Source organism: Maylandia zebra, unplaced genomic scaffold (assembly GCF_041146795.1).
Source record: "Maylandia zebra isolate NMK-2024a unplaced genomic scaffold, Mzebra_GT3a scaffold01, whole genome shotgun sequence".
NCBI classification, from domain to species: domain Eukaryota; kingdom Metazoa; phylum Chordata; class Actinopteri; order Cichliformes; family Cichlidae; genus Maylandia; species Maylandia zebra.
The window spans coordinates 1,150,001-1,172,601 of record NW_027490031.1 but is presented as its reverse complement, the minus strand read 5'-3'; the positions used below and the strand labels follow the sequence as shown (position 1 = coordinate 1,172,601).

Genomic DNA, 22,601 nt, shown 5'->3' with positions numbered 1-22,601 from the left:
GAAGCTACATAAAGCACCCCCCAACAGCTGAACCCATCTGCTCTCTGATTGGATTGTTACATTTGTGATTGACATGACATTGACCAATCAGCTGAAAGGAAGAAAAATCAGGTCAAAATTCGTACTCGTAGGTTGAGAGTCACACACAGCCAGGGAACCTGAGTGCAGAGATTTAAACATAGTTGTTTGCTTTGTATCTGTAAACAGACCTTAACAAAATCAACTTGTAACTTGTGTAAAAAATCTTTACAAACAAAATTCTCATCTGTAGATGCACAAAAATAAAATTTTCAAAAATTTTGGTTTACAAGGGTACAAAACTCTCACAGACACACAACACAATGTTCACATTAAGTGGTGAAGGAAACACTTACTATAACAGCTTACTATTGTGCAGTCAAGAGTCCATGTTTCAGTGTTCAAACACCTGTCTTGGGTTTCTGAAGCTAATTTGTCACCTGTGAGGACTCTGGGACAAACACACAGCTTGCAGTTCATTTCTACATCTGTTTGTGTTTCCTCGGTTTCCCAGCATGCCCTGGCTGTGGTGGTGGAGGTGAATGAGGGGGAAAGATCTGTCCTGCTGCCCTGTATGTACTCAGGTTTCATACCTGTGGACCCCACAATGATGTGGAATCGCAGTGATCTTCATCCCAAATCCGTCCACCTACGACGAGGAGGAGGAGATGATCTCAGAGGACAAAACTGGCGTTACAGCAGACGCACATCGGTGAGGCGTGATGCTCTGCACACTTTAGACTTCAGCCTCACTCTGAAAAAACCACAACTGATCGACAGTAGCAGCTACACCTGCTCCATCAGTGCTGGGAGAGAGGAACAGACACTGACAGATATACAGCTGCAGGTCAAAGGTCAGCAACAAACACCTGCTTATCATGCAGGTCAGGAGTCAGTACTGTAGACGGATCAGAGCTTAAACTCAAAGTCTTCTGCCAATCCTTTAAAACAAACAACAGCGTTTTAGATCTAAGCTCCATGGTCGTCACAAAGCAGACGAAAAATGAGGAGAACACTTTGTATAAAAACTGCAGAGATCATTCATGATATTTTCTTTTTTCTGATGAAAGTTTTTAGTTGTAAAAACTGTGTAACACTCTTCAGGGATGCTGAGGTTTTTCACCACTTGCTGGCTCCCAGTGAAACCCAAGACCTCATTAAAAAAAGCTAACAAGCAAAGTAAAATGCTGAGTTCAACCAGCTGTTGTTAAACTTGTCTGCTGACTCCCAAAGGATCATGTGGATGTGGGATACTGTCCAAGGGCAGGTTACCTAGGGCCTGCTTTAGGGTGTCCTGCTATCATCAGCAATGTTAGCATCACTGACAGGTAGGAGTCCAGTTCCTTAGCTGACCTTTGTGTAGCCCTGCCATGTCTCTGATATTTACACATTCACTGAAAGTAGTAGCATGACCTATATTTGGCCATTTATATCCACAGTTACTTTTGTTTTCAGCTTTTAACTTAGTTTAACTCAGGGCAAGCAAATTCTGCTCGGACACTTTTGATCTGATCTGTGGGGTTCTGCAAGGCTCAATTCTGAGTCCATTATTTTTTATTTTACATCCTTTATTTAGCTGAGGTCATTAAATGTTATCAATTCTATGCTGATGGCATCCAGCTGTCTGTCTTTTAAGCCTTGCCATCTGGATAGGCTGCCCAGTAATGGTAATCTTGTTGTATTTGATTCTTCTCTGAGCTTTGACTCAGATGCAAAATCTCTATGGGGTCTGTTTTATATAGAAAAGTACAGACAAGAGACACGAGCTGCGTTTGTTCTGCAGGCTCTTCCTCATCTGAGGTACAGGAGAGTTGCAACGGCCTATCACACTCACAGCTACTTCTCCCTTGTGGCGATGCTGCGCAATTACATCATCATAGCTTCAACTGAAAAGAGCAAAAGCACAATGAAATAAGGCCTTTTACATGAATAAATGTTTAAACCAAATTACAATGTTGACCATACACTTGTAGGTGCCACACAAGCTCGAAGCACACTTCATTTATTTGCTTTACATCGACTCCCAGTTGATTTTAGAATTAGTTATAAAATTCTCTTACCTACATACAACAGTGTAGCACTCCAGCCTTGTTCTGTGGACTCCTTCAAAAGGCAGTTGAAAACGTTTCTGTCAGGTGTGTTTTTGTATTGCTTGAGCACTCTACAACTAACTTTCATTTTCTTACTTAGCCTTTATACCAATCATGTCACTGACCTGTTAGTCTAATTACATACACATGTTCAGCCAGCTGTTTCTTTTCAGTACCGCTTAGTTATGTTTAAATTACACTACATTTGCATGCTGAAAACCTTTATAAGCGTCTTTTAGAAAAGGTCTTTGTGTGCATTAAGCAATGTTTCCATGGCATCAAGGGTTTTTAATGTTGGAAATGACCAAATTATGATTAAATGGAATATTAGCATTAAAGATCCAGTTTAGTTTCATTGGACAAAAAGAAACGCTAAATGTATTACAACAGAGTTAGAGGTCAGCAACATTAATGCTCAGCTCCCAGATGTCTAGTCGATTTTGTGATTTATTGTCCTCTCAGACCAGCAGGTGGAGGTGAAGGTGGAGGAAGGCTCAGACTCCGTCATCCTGCCCTGCAAAACAAAACCTGACCTGCCTGATGACACCACAGTGGAGTGGACTCGCTCTGACCCAGAACTCTGGATAGTCCATGTGTATTTAAACAGAAGTGACCACCTTAAGAAACAGGACGGCCTTTACAGAGACCGAACAAAGATGAATGAAGACCTGCTGAGAACTGGAGACCTCAGTCTGACCCTGAAACACCCCACAGAGAGAGACAGTGGAGGATACATCTGCACCATCTACAGGGACAAAAACATCCTGAGACAGAAAGTAGAGCTGCAGGTCAAAGGTCAGAGATATATATCAAAGGTTCTGTATATGTAAGCCATACTTGTGATATCATTATTATTATGTTTTAACATTAGGCTCTTTTATTGTTTTCTACATAGAGCGGTTTCCATCCTGGGGCATAGCGCTCCCAATTATTCTGGTTCTCGTTGTTTCTGGAGGTCTGTTATTTTATTTCATGTCAGGTGAGTCCCTCCTACATTACCCATAACACTGACGCTTAGCAGGTATCCTTCCAGATTTTGGTTATGTAGGTAGCTTCAGGGTTAATCCTGGGTTTTCTGTGCTATGAAGGTGGTTCATTTTTTAACAGGGAAAATCGCCATGGTAACATATGCTGTGAATCTCCAAAAGTTGATTCTGTTCATCTGGACGTTGTGTTTTGTGGGAGAAACATTTCGTCACTCATCCAAGTGACTTCTCTGCTGGGGAAATACATTTGACTAAAACCCCCTAAATGACATGCAAACTGTGCGTTGCATTGTTACAGGAATGTCAGTGCAACAAGTTGAGGACTTGTATAAACATGTATAAACCCCGCCCCTTTCATGTGAACTTGCAGGATAAACTCTGGGTTAACTTAAATGATTCATGTGACCTTCTATCAGAATCGCAATGATGGACTAAGTGAATCCAGGTAACAGAAAGATATTCTGGGCATGTTGAACTGTTTTTGTAGTTTAGTGTCAGAAGTTGAAAGAGTTGAGAGTTACAAACAGCTGATACAGAGAGCTGAAGAGAAACTTCCAGGTTTGTTCCAGAAGTCAGAAAACCTCCTTCAGACTCAGTCATTGATCAGTGAAACAGCTCCACAACATGACTTTACTAAACAGCTTACACCTTTCATAAAGTCTTGCAAGAGTCAGCTTTCTATAGATATAAACAAAATGGAAATGTACTGATACGTGATCAGAATTACAATATTTCTGACTGCCTGATTCAAAATGAATCGAATTGTCGATCAAATCAATTCTGAAAATCAGCGACGATACCCAGCCCTAATCATGTTGTCCTTTGTTATTCTCTCAGTTTACCAGGTGGAGGTGAAATCGGGGGTGGAGTCTGTCCAGTTGCCCTGCAAAACCACAGTTAACCTGCCTGAAGACGCTAAAGTGGAGTGGAAGGACAACGATTACAGGACGGTCCATGTGTATCAGAACGGCTCTGACCAGCCTGAAGAACAGCACAAGGATTATAAAGGCCGAACAAAGATGAAGAGAAACCTGCTGGAACCTGGAGACCTCAGTCTGACCCTGAAATACCCCACAATCACACACACGTACACCTGCACCGTCCACAGCAGGGAGGGAAAGATCCTGCTGCTCTTTGTCAGTGGAGGTGAGTGCTGTAGATACAGGGCAGAGGTCAGAGGTCACTGTAAAAGCTCAGAGATGAACTGTGAGTGTCCACATCATCCATGAGGCTTTCATGAGTTTCTCATAATGTTTGTTTAGCATGTGGCTAGCATACTGCTAAAGCTCAGTCAGTCCCACATATATGTGTACGCTGTTAGCGCTCACATCTCAGTCACAATCACTACATGCATGTTTTTTTATGAAAACTTTCTGATATTCCACATAAACACACGTGGAAATATCACAAGTCTGAGTCGATGAAACAAGGAGTGGAATTGGAGGTAATGTTACCATCAGTGTTGATGTTGCTGTCTGTATCACTTACACGTGCTTCACTGTCTTCTCAGTCCCCCAGAAGGAGGTGGATGCAGGAAAGGACTTTGTACAGCTGTCCTGTAAAACCACACTTGATTTACCTCATGATGCTGAAGTGGAGAGACGCTAACAGGAAGGTCCACGTGTATCAGGATGGCTGTGATCAGCCAGATAGACAGGATCAGGATTACAGAGGCCGAACAGAGATGAATAAAGACCTGCTGAAATCTGGAGACCTCAGTCTGACCCTGAAACACCCCACAGAGAGAGACACACAAGTCTACACCTGCACCGTCTACAGCAAAGAGGGAAACATCGTGTTTAAGAAAGCAGTGGGCAATCTGAGAGTCAAAGGTCAGAGAGGATTTTATTGGTTCACACACTGTGTTCTCTCTGTGTTAGACCTACACTATCTTATACAGGCTGCATGCTTTAGCCTAACGACAGCTGGGATAGACTCAACTATGACCCTGCACTGAAGAAGAAAAATACTGGGGCACCACTATCAGTGACGGAAAATAGAAACGGAAAGCATTATCTCACAGGATGAACCATTAATTGATTTATAATCAAATCATCCATAATGAGAAATCTAAGCAAGCTTTGGATTAGATCATATAAAGACAGTAGTGTCATGGTTCCTGGATCATTGACCCAGTTTTGTGTTTTGTGGACTCTCAAGCTCTGCATTCAGTTTGTCTCCTGGTTGTTCTGTTGTTACAGTACATGTGCAATAATGTCCCAGCTGACACAGGCAGGAGGGAGAAAACATAATGTGAGGAGAAAATTGTTAGAAGACAAAGAAACTCAGACTCAAGATATCTTTTTCATGTACATATACATGGACGATCCCCCGTCCCTGGTCCGATCGGCTCTGCACCATTCAGCTACTGCCTACGTGTGCAGAACAGATGTTACACAGAGGAAAACCGCCTAGGGCTCTTAGCACATTCTTTATTTATACTTCAAGTAAGTTTCCACAGCAGTAGGAGTGGCATGTATGGAACTGATAATATCTCCTTAAAAGGAGATACCTTTAGCTTGTCTGTTGAAAAAGGAGATAGCTTGGTATGTATAGAAAACAAAACATTCCTTATAAGGAGAGAGACCGTTAACTTGTCTGTTAACACAGGAGGAAGTATCGTATGTCACAGCATTCCTCTGCACATATGTTTTCACTCCCTTTCTCTGTGGTGGTTCCAATTCACAAGCTCTTCTTCCTTTAAATGAAGCTACAAATAAACATAACACAAAACTCAAAAATCTTTCATCACATAATAAAGACAGACAACAAATAGAAACGCAATGAATCTCCGACTGCTACAGCTGCAACAGAAAAAGTAGAAAATAAAAGCACAGAGCATCTGGAAGACAACAATATGAAAGAGCCTGCAAGCGACCAGCGGACCCCGTCCCAGGCAGGGCACATGAGTGTACTAAGTTTAAAGTAGGGATTTGGAATTGATAAGAATTTAGTGATTCCGATTCCATTATCAATCAGATATTGATTTGGTTTCTGGTCGATTTTCATCGGCTCTCTGTGAGCGTGACCACCATCACTAAGCAGCAATAAATTATTTATCTAGTTAAGTACATGCTGTGTGATCAAATGTTTGTGCGTGTTGGAGCTATTTCCCTTCTTTGTTGCCATCAGGATTGGGGTCGTTACTTAAAAAAACACCACCACTCCCACCACCAACCGAGGCAGACACAATTCAATTCAATTCAATTCAATTTTATTTATATAGCGCCAAATCACAACAAAGGTCTTCACACAGATTCCCCAAAATGACACCTGCAGATCTCCAGCCCCCAGGAAGCCGCCAAACGACCACAGTCACAGAAAACCCCACAGCCAGCTGCAGGGCATACAGGGAGACAAGCCTCCAGCCGACCACCATCAGTGACCATGTAGTTCATTGATGGTGGTCGGCTGATCTGGTCAGTGATCAGTGAAACAAATTCATCCAGTTGTTTTTATGCAGACATTCTCCTCAAACTGACGTAATCTAGAAGTAAGTAAATGAGTCTGAAATTCCTCACAGAGTTACTGGAGGCCAACATGACGCCTCCAGACTAAGTATCTGGTTACAAACCAAGAGTTTTAGGACCGAGTACAATTACCTCAGTTTTATCTGAATAGCATGTATATAGTTATCAGCAGAGTTGTCTGTGGAGTACGTGCATGTGTTTGAGTGTGTAAGGCTCATTTTTCTGACATTACTGGATTATTCAAAATTTAAATGGGATACGTTAAGACTGTTACTTTTAATCATTCTCTCCGGGTGTTTATATTGAGGCTTTTAAAGCAGTTATGATGCCTAACAAGCAGATTACAGATTTGTACTTTTCCACAGAGTGCTTGTTCTTGGTCCAGCCATGACCAGTCTAATAGGTTTAATCCATTCTGAAACACAGCACTTTGTTGGATAAGAAGTAGTGTAAAGAATGTGGTAGTTGTAGATCACCACTGTGTTTTGGTTTTTGTAGAGTTTTTAAAGTTATTCTCAGGTGTCTATCTCAGAGGAACTCTACATCTTCGGTCAGGATGGATTATGAATGGAGAGATTTTTTTATAATCTTTGGGCAAGTGCAAAGTATTTTAAGGCTTACATTTGTGAGTGAGGTTGGGCAGTAGCTGGATGGAAGCGTAGGATCTTGGGCTGGTTTAAGAAGCAGACTAATGATGGCAGAGATCATGTTTGGAGATAGTGTGTGATTATTGTAAATCTGAATTACCATCTTGAAAAAAGAAGGTGCCAGTGTAGGCCAAAATGTAAAATGGCTGGAAAACCATGTGGACCTGGGGCTGTTTCAGAATTCAGACACTGAATGAGGTGAATCCAGAAAATGGTACATTAGTTGGATTAATCTGTGATGAGTATAAAGCTTCATAACAATCTTTAACATCTTTATGTATTTATTGTTGATCATGAGGAATCTTCCCAGTGGAAGCGTTTTTTCCTTATTTAGATTTAAGTGGTTTTGGGGGGAAATTTTCCAGATTTATTACCATGTTCAAGGTTCTCCAAACGCAGCTTTTGCATCAGAAACTGTTCGCTTGTGAATTATTTCATTCTAGTTTTAGTTTGTTGGTTTAGCTTGTTGTTGGTGAGGCATCACAGGCAGAGTCTAATGATCGAATTTCTTGTTCAGTTCTAATACAAGCCTTTTTCCCTCCTTTGTCTTATGTGAACAATAAGATATTATGTTAGCCTTTCCAGCTTCCCATAGAACACACGGTGATATTCCTGGTGGGCCATTGTTATCTAAATATGTTGCCCATTCCTTTTTTGAAATAATTAATGAAGTCTTGTTCTTTAAGTAATGATGTATTTAATCTCCGGCTCCAGTGGTGTAAGTGAGCGTGTGACTGATGTACTGGTGATGTATATAATTGTGTTTCCCTGCTTTGCAAACATTTAAACTATATTCTTTGACTTACTGCATTAAGTCTCCCGTGTTCTGCGTATGAGTGCAATACATGAGATGTTCTTGTTTGTCTGTATCATGCTGTACATTAGACAGATAGCTGCTTCTAGTTAGATGTAGTAGAGAAGAGTATACAGCTGTGGTTCGTTGACCTGGTGTGAGGGGGTCAAATTAGTGTCAGGTCATACATGCAGAAATAATTGTCACTTCTCAGATGTGACAATTAAGACTCAGATGAATGAATCGTTTCTTGTCCTTTCTCCTGGCTCTCAGTATTATTGGAGATAAAGTATCTGAATTTCAGGAGCGGCCCCACACCTCCAAACACACCCCACGGTCCTATCTATATATGATCCCCCAGTTCTACAAGCTTTTCCTGCTCCACCCTTCAATCCTTTCACTTCTCATTAGTACATGGAACTGATTTGACTTTGATTTGTGTAACAAAGGGATTTCCACGTCTCCTTCATGATGTGACAGTGTCAGAGCTGAATGCACTTGTAGAGTATCATGTTTTTATGGCTCACATTTAAAGTGTTGCAGCTCTAATGTACAGCTGTCATATTAGAAATAGAAGCAGCTCTGATTTTAGTGCTCAAAGAAATCTATGAAGTGATGAATTCACACATGAACAGTTTTCTGCAGCGTTCCTCTCGGCCTTATTTGCAGCTCCACTCTTGTTTTTGGTCTATTGTTGTTGTTTGTCCTTGTCTGACTGTCTTGTCTCTGCAGGGAGAGTTCAGGTCCAGGATCAAACAGGGGACATCAGGAACAGAAGCAGCTCCATTGATCCGACTCCTCTGATGGCTGATCAATCAGTTTGATCTGTGTGTTCTTTGATTATTGATCAGTGATGTCAGAGTTATGTTGATGTCAGACGCTAAGCTTTTTCGATCCGGACATTGCTACGGTTGAACTCATCAAACGGGTTCTAGATCCAGATGAAGTTGATGATCATGACTGCAACCGTAATCTTATAACTGTAATGCCCAATGTGATGTGGTGTGAACACGTCAGCCGAATTGTGTTCAAACTGCTGAAGCTGCAGCCCGAGGATAGACTCACTGCCCGCATGTTATTGAATGACAACCAGTGGATATGGATTTCCCATGTGACTCCAGATACCATCGATCGTGTGAAACATTACGCTGGCATCAAATCCACTAAGTGAAATGCTGTGTGATCCTTTTTCACATTCTAATCATTTGTACCTTTAATGTTCATCATGCCCCCATATATATTATGGGTTTGGGTTGTTGACAAATAAAACAGATTCATCACTCTATCTCATGTGGTTGACTTCTTTTATTGACACAGCTTATATGTTATACAGGTAGGGACATGCACAGGAGTAAATAGTAATACGTACAGACAATGCAAGACACACACAACAAAAAACGGTAAGGTGTGCCTTGTGTCCTGATTCTTTTATATTGAGGATGAAAACAAACAAAAACTGGTTGTTAAGAGATATATTCTAAAATACTTCTTCAGTAGAGAATCAGAGAAGAGAAACACAGAATTTCTTGCTAGCAAGGGCAGCCTCCAGAACTGAGACTCGCACTGAGGACTGCCCTGGTCTTTATTTATAAACTCCAGTGAGCGTTTGTTCCTTACATTGGTGTGTGTGTGTGTGTGTGTGTGTGTGTCAGAGTGTGACCCCATAAATGACTTCCCTTAACCTGCTGGTCTGGAAAGTCCAACAGTTCATCTATATGTAAAAAGGCACTTAGACTAAAACTGACATAGCTACGTTAATCCTACCGTAAAACAATAAGACAAGGTACGACCTCTCCCATGCTCGTAGGATGTGGGGGTGAATGCCAGAACACCCTGGAATGTTACAGACCTCCTAGGATGAGACATTCTTTCAATATGCCACCAGCTATATACTTCTAAACACAAATGATTACATGCAGTATTCTACCATATGCAAACTTATATCATTAAAAGATTATACTGACTACGAAGTACAATTTTCCATTGACACTGGTCCAGATGAGTTCAGTCAAACAATGATTTTATTGAACACACGCATGGGGAGCATCATCAGCGTAGATCTCCGCTAAAAAGCTTCAAAATGGTTTTGATATGTCAGGGTTTAGCCCCTTCTTGCGTCAGCAAAGCAGATAATATGCATCAGTTACAGTTAATGACAGTTAGACAAGTTTCCATTATCTGCAACCTTTTTACCATACATGGCTGTTTGTTTCAACCGTCTCACCCTCCAGATGTTTCTCGTTGACTTGTTCTTTTCATGCTTATCTTTAACACGTCCTGCATCAACAGTTGCTATGCAAGCACAAATGCAGTTACAAGCTAAATGTATCTCTCACTTCTGACCTAGAACTTATTTGTGTCTGTAAGCGTGCTTGCATTGGCCTTCTTGCGCTCTAAGTCACCTTACACAATATATCGTCTGGACATTCACACCAGACGAAGCTTAGGACCTTAAGAGGACTGAGCGCCAACTCTTTATGAGCGCATTTTAAATTTATGTATAAAAATAATTACAACTCCACATTTAATAAAAGTTTTAATAAAGTGGCACTAATAAAAGCCATGTAAGCAATGATATATTTTCTTTTATTTCCACACTTGACATAAACACATACAAGCCAAGTGGCGATCATATATACATAAACCCTAGAACGATCACAATCAACGTCGCAATAAGCCCTCCAACGGCGACAGTAGCTTTTGAACAGCCACTGAGCTCTTTTATCGTACTCTTGTACTCTTCCATCGCATTTTTCAGCCTGTCAACTGCAAATTAAAAGAAAAACAAAAGTGTTAGGACATATGTAACACACTTTGAAAAAAAAAAAAACTGCTAACATTGTTGTGCCCTTACTGTGTGGTGATATGTCTATCAAGTGAACACTGGTGTTGATGGGTTCCAAGAACTGTAAAGTAGGCAAGGCTATAGAGTAGAGCACATGACATATCATTATCATTTTTTTACAATAGCGACAAACATCCGCGGACTCTTGAGCTATGTTCACGAACTACTGTACATACACTCGGTGGTAGAAGTTTCGCTTCTGTTCGATTGAACAGACCTCGTCGTTTGCGAGCATGTCTGATCATCTGCCCCTCTTCGTTTGTATATACACATTCTACATTTGTCAGCTCCATGACCTTCAGGCATTGTGGCGGCTTGGACTTTTGAACAACAACCCGCCGGGATTTCTGTTTGACTCATCGTGTGATTCCATATCTCCATTACACGCCACGTAGACGGGTTACTATGGTATAATATACACCCCAGTGTTCAAGTGTTCAGGTTTGGCGAAAACTGTGAAAAGCTCCCCCCCTAACATGTATTGCCCTTCGTCACTGCAGCTGAGGAAGCGGATAGTAACTTGGTACCCCGATCTCACGGGTGTTACACTGTACAAATGGTTGGTGGGTGAGATACGCAGTCTGTCTTTGTAAAACACAGATGTCGGACTGTCTAAAATGCCTGGTAATGTGATAGCATCTGCCATTCACCCGATCACAGCGCTCTCTGTAACTGCTGTTTTGTTTAATTGCGCTTTGACTAGAGGACCGGCACAAGAAACACAGCGCAAAGGTTAGCGCTCGCACAGCTGCATTCAAGGAGTACATTGTCAATACAACATCCGGCTTCTACGAGCAACTGTCAGATCACGTCTTTATATAATCTCACGAATTCCCCCCGACTGAGCGCACAGTTCCCGACCAAAAAACCCACCGGACCCCCGACCAAATGTAATTTTCTAATTAAACATACACAGCCCCGCAACATTGTGTGTTAGGCCTAGCTTTGTGTTCACAGAGCAACTTAGTTAAAAAGCACAAAATGTGTAATTTTATTAAGTTGCATAAAAGGTACAGATCATTCCATGTTATTCTTCATGCGCTTCTTTATTTGTGTCTTATTATGTGTCTTAGTGTATTGCTACACTACACATAATGTTCCATGCCATGAAGAAGTGTGCTGTGTAACTCAGATGCGAGGTCCGAGACGCAAGGTCCAGACCAAGAATCCTGTCTATGTGTGTGTCAGCCTCTATACGCGAAAAAGTATGGATGTAGATAACACTAGGAGGGTCTTGGAAAGATGTGTTCATGCGGACCATGTGACATATTAGTGCCAAGTATCCTGACGAGAAACATTCTACAAATCGGTGGAAAAGAATATCATATATACATAGGCGAACTGTGTTTCGCGGGACGCAAAAATCCGTCCAGCTTGCTGGAACAGATTACCAGTTGGTTCGCTGAGCTTACGTCTGAACATCGCAAGCTGGGATTCGACGTATTGCCGTAAGGAACATTTGGTACTTTGCATAAGAAAACAACACCACTGACCGGCAGACTCACTATAGCCACTGTCTGTATTGCCAAACCACACGACCCTGACGAATCAAGCGACTGCATACCTGCCATCTGTAATACACGACAAGCGTGTCAAGCATGATACGTCTGAGACAATGCCACCGATCGAACAGCATCTCGGCTACTTATTGGACTTATGTTAACCCTTGTGCTTCCGTGGGGTTTCTGTGGCGCTGATGGCGTGCGGGCGTCGCGGCCCGAGGGGACCCCCAAGCAAAGCGCAGCTGGGGCAGTTGGTGATCGCGTATCTGGAGCACATGTGCAGGTGGCACCGGGTCTTGGCCTTGATGTCCTTGCTCCTGCGATACACATGCCACGCTTTGTCGGTGGGGTGTCACGTGACCCCTCGGGGCACCTGGTTGCAGCGGCGGCGGGCTGGGCGAGCACTGGGGCGATCGCCCTGGCCTCAATCGCGGGGAGCGCAAGGGCTTTGCCTAACCGCTCAAGGAAGAGCCTTCACCTTTTGAGCTCGTCGTCGTAATCATTTTGGTCATCCCGGTACCCAGAAAAGTACCAAGAGCAAGGGGTGAGGAGCAGCACGTCTACGGTGACCTCGGGGCTTGGCCGGTACATGCAAGGCAGTCTCGCGCACCACTCGTCCCAAATGGCTCTGATAGGGGCCAGTTTGTGGTAGCCGCGCTCCTCGGGGTCGCGACACCGCCTGGCTTATCTGGCCTCTCGGTTGTTGAAACGCAAGGTGCTCGAGTAGACCTGGAAGGTCTTGAGTGACATTGCTGCTCTCCAATCCTTGATAGTGAAACGTGGCCCGTCGTGGCGGCCGTGTCCTCGGTGTCGCCGCTGCACCTCCTACCTCGATCTTATACTTCCACTGCCACGGTCCAGTGCATGACATAGCCTCCCTTTTCTGTTACGTGCTAGCAAATAACCGCATGTAGGGAAAGTCACGCGCCTAGTGCCCGCAGAATCCCTCAAAAAAAGCCGCAGCCTTAGTACCGCCAATCTCCACTCTTATCAGTTTGGGGTACTCCACTACCCCTCTCGCGTTCCTTGTCCCTCTCCCTCCGACAATGCCGCCACTACGATGAGCCTGTCGCTTGGGGGTATTACGCTTCCCCCTGCGATGGGGGTACTCCTATTGCATTTCCCCGGCCTTCTTTTCTCGTAGCCCCAGCGCTCGGGAACCACAGACACCCCCAAGAGCTTAAACCCCATCAGGGTTAAGTTTCAGCCGCAACTTAGGGACTGAAAGCAACCGAAGTTGACAAAAGCGAACGAGTGGGGACAGCAGATCAGACAAATAAACAGGAGCCAGACCATTTAAAGATTTAAAACCCAATAAAAGAAAACAGATTTAAAACGGATCCTAAATTTGATGGGAAGCCAATGTAGAGAGGCCAAGACTGATGTGCTCAAATTTCCTTCTACCAATTAAAAATTGTGCCACCGCATTTAACACAACTGTCTCTAAATCAAGTAGAGCAATTGGTAGAAAAGCAGAAAACAGACTTGAGCAAGAAACATGCATGGCCAGGTGAGCAATAGATAGAGTCGGAGGTCTCAAGCTAGAAACCTTGTCCACAGAAAAATTAATAAAGTGATTGCACGTAACATCAGAAGACTGCAAAAGAACATGGGCTTCAATATTAAGTACAGAATTTATAGTGTTATACAAAACATGATGCATGTTATGCAAGCTAGCAGCAATAAGTTGAGAAAAATAAGAGTGCTTGGCGGCCTTTACTGCTCTCTGATAAACTTTCCAGACAAACATACAGCGTCTCCTTTTTCCACCCTTTTTCACATCTTCTACATTCTTTTCTAATGGCTCGGGTAGAATCAGTTAGTCAAAGACTAGCCTTGGGCATGCACTGTCTGAAACTTAAAGGAGCAACAACATTGAGGACAAATTTACAAGCAGAATCCAAATAAATCCACACAGGCGCTATCTTGAGAAAATCAAGATGTCAAGTATCAAAACTCCAGGTATTGATACTCAAGGGTTTGAGTTTTCACTCAGAAAACACCGGGCCAAAGACAAAATAAATCAGTCTGGACTTGAGAAAAAATCTGTTCATGTGGTAATTTTTATTTTTTGGTTAATAACTTTTTGTGTGCAAAGTAAACTCATATAATGATGAAAAACAAAACTAGAGGGTTTGAAACAGCTTTGTTAAAAATGCCTTCCTGTCTTTAACGACACCTGGTAAATACGTTTTTATAAAATGAACTTTCATAGGCGGGTGTCTGTGAAGGTTCTCAGTCATCCAGGTCATCGTAGTCAAAGGAGCTTGCAAAGAAAAGCGTCTGGACTTCTTTAAGTTGCTTAAAGATGTTTCACCTCTCATCTGAGAAGCTTCTTCAGTTCTAAGGTCAAATGGTGGAGAGTCCCAGATATAAACCTAGTGGGAGTTTCCCCCCACAGAGGGACAAAAGGACCCCTGATGATCCTCTAATAGCCTGAGCCAAGGTGTGAAACTGGGGGTGGGTCCCAATCAGCCAGAGTTTCGGGTGTGTTAATTGTGAAACCTGGCCCCACCTTATCATGCGAATTCCTGAGGTCAGATGGCCCAGGATGTGAGTGGGCGTTAAGGCGTCTGGGAGGGATCTCAAAACTGGATTATAGATGGCAGACAGCTGGTGTCGTAAACCCCGCCTCTGTTCAAAGATGGTCGCTCACAGTGGACATAGATGGCTTCTTTCACTCCTCTTTCAAACCATCTGTCCTCTCTGTCCAAAATGTGAACATTGGCATCCTCGAAAGAGTGACCTTTATCCTTAAGATGCAGATGGACTGCTGAGCTGCTCAGCAGTCCATCTGCATCTAAAGGTCAAAGGTCACTCTTTCGCCCACTCACATCCTGGGCCATCTGACCTCAGGAATTCGCATGATAAGGTGGGCCCAGGTTTCACAATGAACACACCCGAAACTCTGGCTGATTGGAGCCCACGCCCAGTTTCACACCTTGGCTCAGGCGATTAGAGGATCATCAGGGGGTCCTTTTGTCCCTCTGTGGGGGGAAACTCCCACTAGGTTTATATCTGGGACTCTCCACCATTTGACCTTAGAACTGAAGAAGCTTCTCGGATGAGAGGTGAAACGTCTTCAAGCAACTTAAAGAAGTCCAGACACTTTTCTTTGCAAGCTCCTTTGACTTTCATAGGCGGGCTAATAATTTGTCCTCTTCTGTAGTGTGTATAACTTCTAACATCTGATCTGGTGTAGGATAACATATTTGAGGTATTCATGTCAGCAACCAGCTGTCGTAGACAATCTTTGATAAATGTAATGTGTTAAATCTTAAATTTAAAAAACCTACCCTTAAGGATACTACAGTTACTAGCTACACTCTGATTTACACATCACACTGATACGCACACATATTCGAGTGGTTCCTAACATGAGCGTAATATTTACATCAGGACTAACTGGATGAAAAATCTCAATGATCAATTTTTGCTTCAGTTTCTAGGATTAAAGCTCAATATCTGTGAAGGATCTTTGACCTGTACACAAGGTGTTTGTGGCTGACCTTTGACCTGCAGCTGGATATCTCTCAGTCTCCGTTCTTCTCTCCCATCACTGATGGAGCAGGTGTAGATGCTGCTGTCAGTCTTTGTTGGTTTTGTCAGAGTGAGGCTGAAGTCTCCAGTGTCCAGAGCATCAGGTCTCATTGATGTGCGCCCGCTGTAACGCTGGTTTTGTCCTCTGAGATCGTCTGTTTCGTCTTGTCTCACATGGACAGATTTGGGATGGAGATCACTGCGAGTCCACATCACTGTGGGATTCTCAGGTATAAACCCAAAGTACTGACAGGGCAGCAGGACAGATCTTTCCCCCTCATTCACCTCCACCACCACACCCAGGGCATGCTGGGAAACTGAGGACACACAAATAAAAACACAAAAAAATGCCCATTGATGACATCATTCACAGCTGTAACCCTCAGGAGGCAAAATTCATTCAGGTTAATACTGTGTAATGTTACATTATTAGTGTATATTGATTACATAGATTCATAGTAACTGATGACAATTCTAACACTTTAACATCAACGACTAATAAAAACCTCTCCTCATCTCCAGAGTCGGGCAGTAAATAATTAAGTACAATTTTCTGGTATCTGGATTTCAGTACTTTTTTGTGACTCCTTTTTACTTTTACTCCCTACAATTTTAAACAGATATCTGAACTTTCTACTCCTTACATTTTCAAAACAGACTCGATACTTTTGGGGAGTTATTATTAGTATTTCATCACTGAGACCCTTTAACCGATTTGAGCCTGAACAGAAACTCATCAAAGTAAATCCTGTTAATTTATTAATCACCAGGAGATATCACATAAAAAGACGTGTCAAAGTCAGGGGTTAAAAGTGGTTAAAGGGTTTCTTTTGGTTTTGTTTTTGCCACAACACCTGAACAACTGCACGTGTTGTAAGTTGCAGTACGTCAGCATCTACAGTATATAAGTTTACTGTGTAAGCTTAGTCTGACAATGGCAGCTACATGATGCACATTGAAACTTAGCCTGTTATTTGAGTTGTTACTCTACAAAAGTAAAAGGCAATGTATTTTTTTCTGTAATTACTTACATCTGTCACTCTGGTGTTTACTTTGGTTAGCCATAGGTTTGTATGAGACCATGCATGCAGCACAGGGCAACCCCGTAGCATATGTTTGTATCATCACGGGCACAAGAAGCATTCTTCTCACTTTGTGGGAGTTGAGGTGTGTTTTCCCGAAACGGTGTTGGGTAAGATAACAAAGCACTGAATTCTAAATAGATGAATTACAAGTTATATTTGTACACTTGGCTTCAGGTAAGGTCATCTTTAAAGACCTAAAATTTGATAGTTTTAATCATAATTTAGCAGAGTAGAGTTGTTGTTGTTTTTTGTTTTTGTTTTTTAAAAAAAGGTTAGCTAGCCATTACTTTTAGCTAGCAAACGTGCTTCACAAATAAGAGAGTACATTGTCAGTTTTTCCACTTATAATTAAAATTTGTCACTTGTCAGGGTACAATAAATTGTTATCAGGAGAGAGTCCAGCCATTTCCCTCATTTTGTATGTGGATGAGTTTGAAGTGTGTAATCCGCTTGGCACCTCAAGAAAAAAAAGCGAAAAATTACAGCAGTGTATTGGATATTAGCTAATGTACCGCCATTGCTCAGGTGACATTGTGTATTATATTAACATTTTGTACTATTTAATTGTGTCCTTCTTCTTCTTTTTTCACAGCTGAATAATGAATTCTAAAGGATCACCACTGTTAACTTGGAAACAACCTTCTTAAAAACTGGACCAGACTGCACACACTGCACAGTGGACACACTGCAAGTCCCATAAGTTTACAATTTTAGACTTTTCGCCTAGTAAACTGTTTTCTTTTTTATTCTACAGAGTTCGATGGAAACAAAGAGAGAGGTCGCAATCCGTTGCCTGATGGTGTATCTGAAAAAAAAAAAAAAAAGAGGAGGATCTCTTCAGCTGGTAGGTAAGTCTCACTTTTTTGTTTTATTTTTAAATGGTACAACAACAAAAAAAAACCCGACATGTGCCCTTTTAACCTACTTGGCAGGATAGTGAGGAACAGTTCCCAGAAGAAGTGGTAAAGAATGTAGTCACCAGACATACAGCAGCATTTCTTCCACCCTAAAATTGTGATTGAAGGAACAACTGTCCTGGAAGACCTTGGTGTGCCCAAAGCGTGTTCCTTAATGATGGGGCTTATATACGTTACCTTTGTTGCGTTGTTGAACATTAAAACGTTTTGTCTTTTTTTTTTTTTATTATTCTGCGATATTTACCAAGTTGATAGGTTAAAGTTAATGCTTAATAATAAGCAGATTTGCAAAACCAATTGCCTTACGTTGTAATGTTTGTTTTCTGAGGTATTTTAGAAGGGCATGATTTAAAATTATTGTGATTTGGAAGACTTCATAGTTTATTGACTGTTTTATTTAATATACATTTACAAATCTTTATAGTGGTTCTCAAAGTTGATCATCAGGCCCCATTGCTCTGCTTGTTTCCCAGCTATCAAGACTCTACACAATGTTGATTGCCTGGTGTGTTCAGTCAATCGGAATTTGAAGACACCATTGTGGAGTAAAGAAAATGGAGTGAATTGGTATGTTTTGGCTTCTGATTCACTAAACAGACCTTGTCCAGGTAATAAACATTCTACATTTTCTTTCTTACTGAGGTCGTTTGTGGAGGGATTCTACTGAAGTACAGTTAAAGGGCTGCTCTTTGATTTATGTTGTATGACACGGAATTGCATTACTTGGAAAAATTTTTGCAATAAACTATTTAATCAGTTGGAATAAATGAAATAGCTATGTGTGATTTTAGAAAAGTTACTTTAGAAACTTGACACCATTTGCAGGATAGGATAGAGTAAAATATATGTAAAAAACTGAGTTAGAGTAATGTCATTTTTTACTAATTACTAATGTAATTTTTCAACTTGATATTTTAGGAAAATCTAAATTAATGTTAGGTTGCTTAAACTTAATTATGTGTTTGGAGGTCAAAGTAAATCATGCTGGTTTGTTAAAGCAGTTGTGTTAGCCAAACCTAAAATTTACTTGCTGGATTTACTTAATAATATGCAACGTTTGTAACTTAAAGAGTTGAGCCAACAAAACATTTTTAGAGTGAGGAAATAGAGATCTATTTTTATTAGTGCTGTCTAAATTAACGCGTCAACACGGATTAATCCATCATCATGATTAATCTGATTAAAATTTGTAACCCAATTAACCCATCTGGAGTGCAGAATGACTCAAAATCCCTGAAATGTTTCTCTCAATGCATTTCGGGCAGTTTGTCCAAGTAGATTCTGGGGTAGGATCTTACGTGATGTCCACGAACGCACCACTAACATCCACACCTTCCCAGTTAACAATTACTGGGCTTATAAGAAAGCTGCGATTCACTACCAGATGGCGGCATTTGGCAGTCTTGTCCATCCAAGGTGGCCGAGAGCATTAGGCAGCTAAGCGCTGTAGATCTCTCCAGGGAAGCTACTCAGTATAAGTATTGCCCTTTAGAGAGTGGTAAGTGGGACTCTTGCGTTTATCATAATGTGGCATGTAGTAGGGTGGACCTTGACGACTGTTTCCCTCTTTTGTTGCAGGATTGTGCTATACTGCTGCTGTCTTGTCTTATGCTGTTTTATTTGTTATGTGATGCTTTTCTAGAGAACAGTAACTTGGGGTGTATTTGTTTTATGTAGATCTCTTTTACTAATTTGTTTAACGTTTTATGCTTTGTTTTATTGCTTTAACGGAGGTGCGGCCGCTTGTTGAGGGGCTGGGTATGTGAGGTGGAGTCCCCTCCCTGATGCATTAGAGTTTAGAGTTTAGTGTAAATTACATGGGTGAGTAATTGGTGGCACCCTTGGGTACTCCTCCCTGTAGGTTGCCGCCTCAAGTGGCCGGTCTCCACTATTTTGTTTAGGGTTTTTTTGGTTTGTTTTTTTATCAAGCTATGATTGTTTTAGGGTAGCATCGTGGTAGGGAGTCTGGTCATTTTAATCATCGGTTGTTAATAAAGTGTGTTAATGAACTATTTTATCGTCTCAACCCTGCTACATTAGGTGCCTTTCTGATTTTATAATTCTATGTTTTTTAGTAGTTCTTCTTAATACTGTAAAAATATTATAAATGGAATAATACTGTAAAGAATGTTATTAATGCAATTATAATAATGCAGGTTATATGGCAGCAATAAAAGAATTTCTGGATCCCCACAAAAGTGATAAAAACAAAAGAAGAAGCCATGGGACTAATGCGTTATTTTTGTGCCTCTATTCTGAGCACACGTAGAAAAAAATTGAGCGCATATAAAAAAAATTTGTGTTGCAAAGTGTTGCATTTTAAGGAGAAATTTATTTTGAGCAAAGAAAAGCTAAATTTGAGTGAACAAAATTCATTGCTACGTACAAAAAAAACGTATTTCAGTGTTTGCTATTATCCACACACACACACAATAGCAGCCCCTCTCGCTCAGTTTGTGCATTTGCGCTCGCTCGCAATGTGTTGCTTGCACGCTCAACATTTCTGCCTGTGTGCGTTCAACTCTTTCTGTACACCGTTATATTTGTGCCACAAAACCAACCAATCACAGACTTGGATGCAAAAAAAAAAAATCTGATTGGCGGTTTTGGTCTCCAATCAGCTCGAAATGACAAAATGCAATATCCCAGAATGCATTTCGTCCAAAACTCAAACGAGGCAGTGGCAGAGGAACACAGAGGGGTGGAGTTTGAAATATTACTCTTTCTGGGTCACAAAATAAACTTTTAAGATATTTTCATGCGAGAGTGGTGCTGTGTAAACTTTAAATATCTGCTCGATTAGCAAGACATCACATATTTGCGAAAGTGCTCTAACGTTTTCGAAGATGCCATGTAACATTTCAATAGCTTTTAAAACACTGTCAATATTTTGGGGGGGGGGCTTTATTGTCTACATGTAGAGCCCTCAAAAAATTAGTCAACGGAATGTCTATCTGGATGCTACACTGTTTTCTTTGAGGTCTAAGGTCCACACCACAACCAAATACACACCATTCCGTTTAATGTATGGGAGAGAAGCAACATATCCTTGATTGTGCATGAATTAAATATAATCTTAATTAGAAAGTGTGCATATCGATACTGGCTGCAGCATCTTTTCTGCTTAGTTTCTAAATGCAAGACACATTTTACAGATAAGGTAAGTGACTAATTATTATTTCTTTATATTTGTATCTTTATGCAAAGTTATCAATGGCGAGCACACCTTTCAGTATAATGTGTTCACCTGTGCAAGTGTATCAAGAGTAAAAAGTGACTATAATAACAAGTGTTAATAATAAAAAATATGATAGGAGTCTATCTTTGTGGCAACATGAGTTCAAAGCTTTATAGTAGTATAATTAGTTTTAAAAATTTGTTATTATTGATAGTTTTTTCAGTTCATGTTTCACATGCTTTATTTGCCTTTGTGATTGTAATTGTTAATTAAAATTTGAAAATTTTAGCTGTCCTCCATCATTCTCCCAGAGGAGTCAAGTTACAGTGTATCTTCCACAAGAGACGCACAAGACAAAGTTTAAAAAAAAAAACTGTAGAGGAAAATATAGCAAAGTCACAAAAATTACAAAAGGAAGACGTACAAAACCCTTCTGTACAATGTTGGAGATGAACTTCTTCTCCCAAACATGGGGAAACGTGGAAGGAAGATAGAAAGACTAGATCCAGATTTTTCAGGTCCCTACACTATTCATAAAATCTCTGGCAAATGTGTTAGATTAAAAAACATCGAGGGAGCTACTTTAAAAAATCAGTACAGCATTGACCATATTAAGCCGTACAGAAGAAGCAACCCTGTAAATGTCAGTGACAGTGACAAATGCCCAACTCACAGTCAGCCAGTGAACAGCAGCACAAACCTGAAGATGCCCCCATGTCATCCTACTGTTAACCCTCAGTGCCAGCAAAGATATCTGACCCTCTATTATTCATTATGCACCAAAAATGGCTGACAAAAGTTGTGCCTCCCACCAAGAGTTAAATTCAGCACCAGGACCAGAAAAGCTTGAACTTCCCTCACCGAAACAAAGCATAGAAAATGAAGATGGCATAGTGAACATCTCTTTTTGACCAGTTGGTCATTTGTTGCCAGTTTGGCGTTCCAACTTGATTCACTGTTGCATGACTTTGTTTGCTGTTATTGTGTTGTCTTCACTTGACCTGTTGGTCAGTTTAGCTGTCTGGTTTACAGAGAGTGGGCATGTCTGATCATTTCCTTCCATCGTGGCTCAAGAGTTGGGAGTTCGCCTTGTAATTGGAAGGTTGCCAGTTTGAGCCCCGGCTTGGACAGTCTCGGTCGTTGTGTCCTTGGGCAAGACACTTAACCTGTTGCCTACTGGTGGTGGTCAGAGGGCCCGGTGGCGCCAGTGTCCAGCAGCCTCGCCTCTGTCAGTGCGCCCCAGGGTGGCTGTGGCTACAATGTAGCTGCCATCAGCAGTGGGTGGATGTGGCTGTGTCCCAATTCAGAGTCTGCACGCTTGAAGTACGCGCACTACGCGTACTACGTACGGTGCGTACTATAAGTACGAGAAGTGCAGAAGTGAGAGGCTTGTAAAATGGGACGGTATACGCTTTGTTGTGCTGTTCAGGTTGCCTAGCAACCATGATACTAACCGCGAGACACGTTACAGCATTGTTTGACAGAAATGAAGGAGAAAAATGTTTTGTTGGTCAATCATTTTTGTCATGA

General features: G+C 41.4%; 1 protein-coding gene and 1 long non-coding RNA gene across 3 annotated transcripts in view; one reads left to right on the top strand and one right to left on the bottom strand.

Moving 5' to 3' along the window:
- Positions 1–3,852: 3,852 nt before the first annotated feature.
- Positions 3,853–9,282, top strand: LOC106675958 (uncharacterized). Its single transcript, XR_001342145.3, has 3 exons — positions 3,853–4,240; positions 4,605–4,926; positions 8,737–9,282. It is a non-coding gene; the product is annotated as an uncharacterized LOC106675958 (long non-coding RNA).
- A 12-nt stretch (positions 9,283–9,294) lies between these two features.
- LOC101476321 (uncharacterized) overlaps positions 9,295–22,601 on the bottom strand; it is a 15,460-nt gene continuing 2,153 nt past the window's right edge. Inside the window, exons 1-4 of one of the 2 annotated variants that reach the window (XM_076880901.1) lie at positions 16,923–17,085; positions 15,861–16,208; positions 10,859–10,927; positions 9,295–10,770 (exon numbers count right to left, since the gene is read on the bottom strand). In XM_076880901.1, coding sequence (XP_076737016.1) covers positions 10,634–10,770; positions 10,859–10,927; positions 15,861–16,208; positions 16,923–17,034 — 666 coding nt within the window. In that variant the 5' untranslated portion in view covers positions 17,035–17,085 and the 3' untranslated portion in view covers positions 9,295–10,633. Of the gene's footprint in view, positions 10,771–10,858; positions 10,928–15,860; positions 16,209–16,922; positions 17,086–22,601 lie in introns of those variants that run through there. The other variant, XM_024798983.2, reaches the window with a different exon arrangement.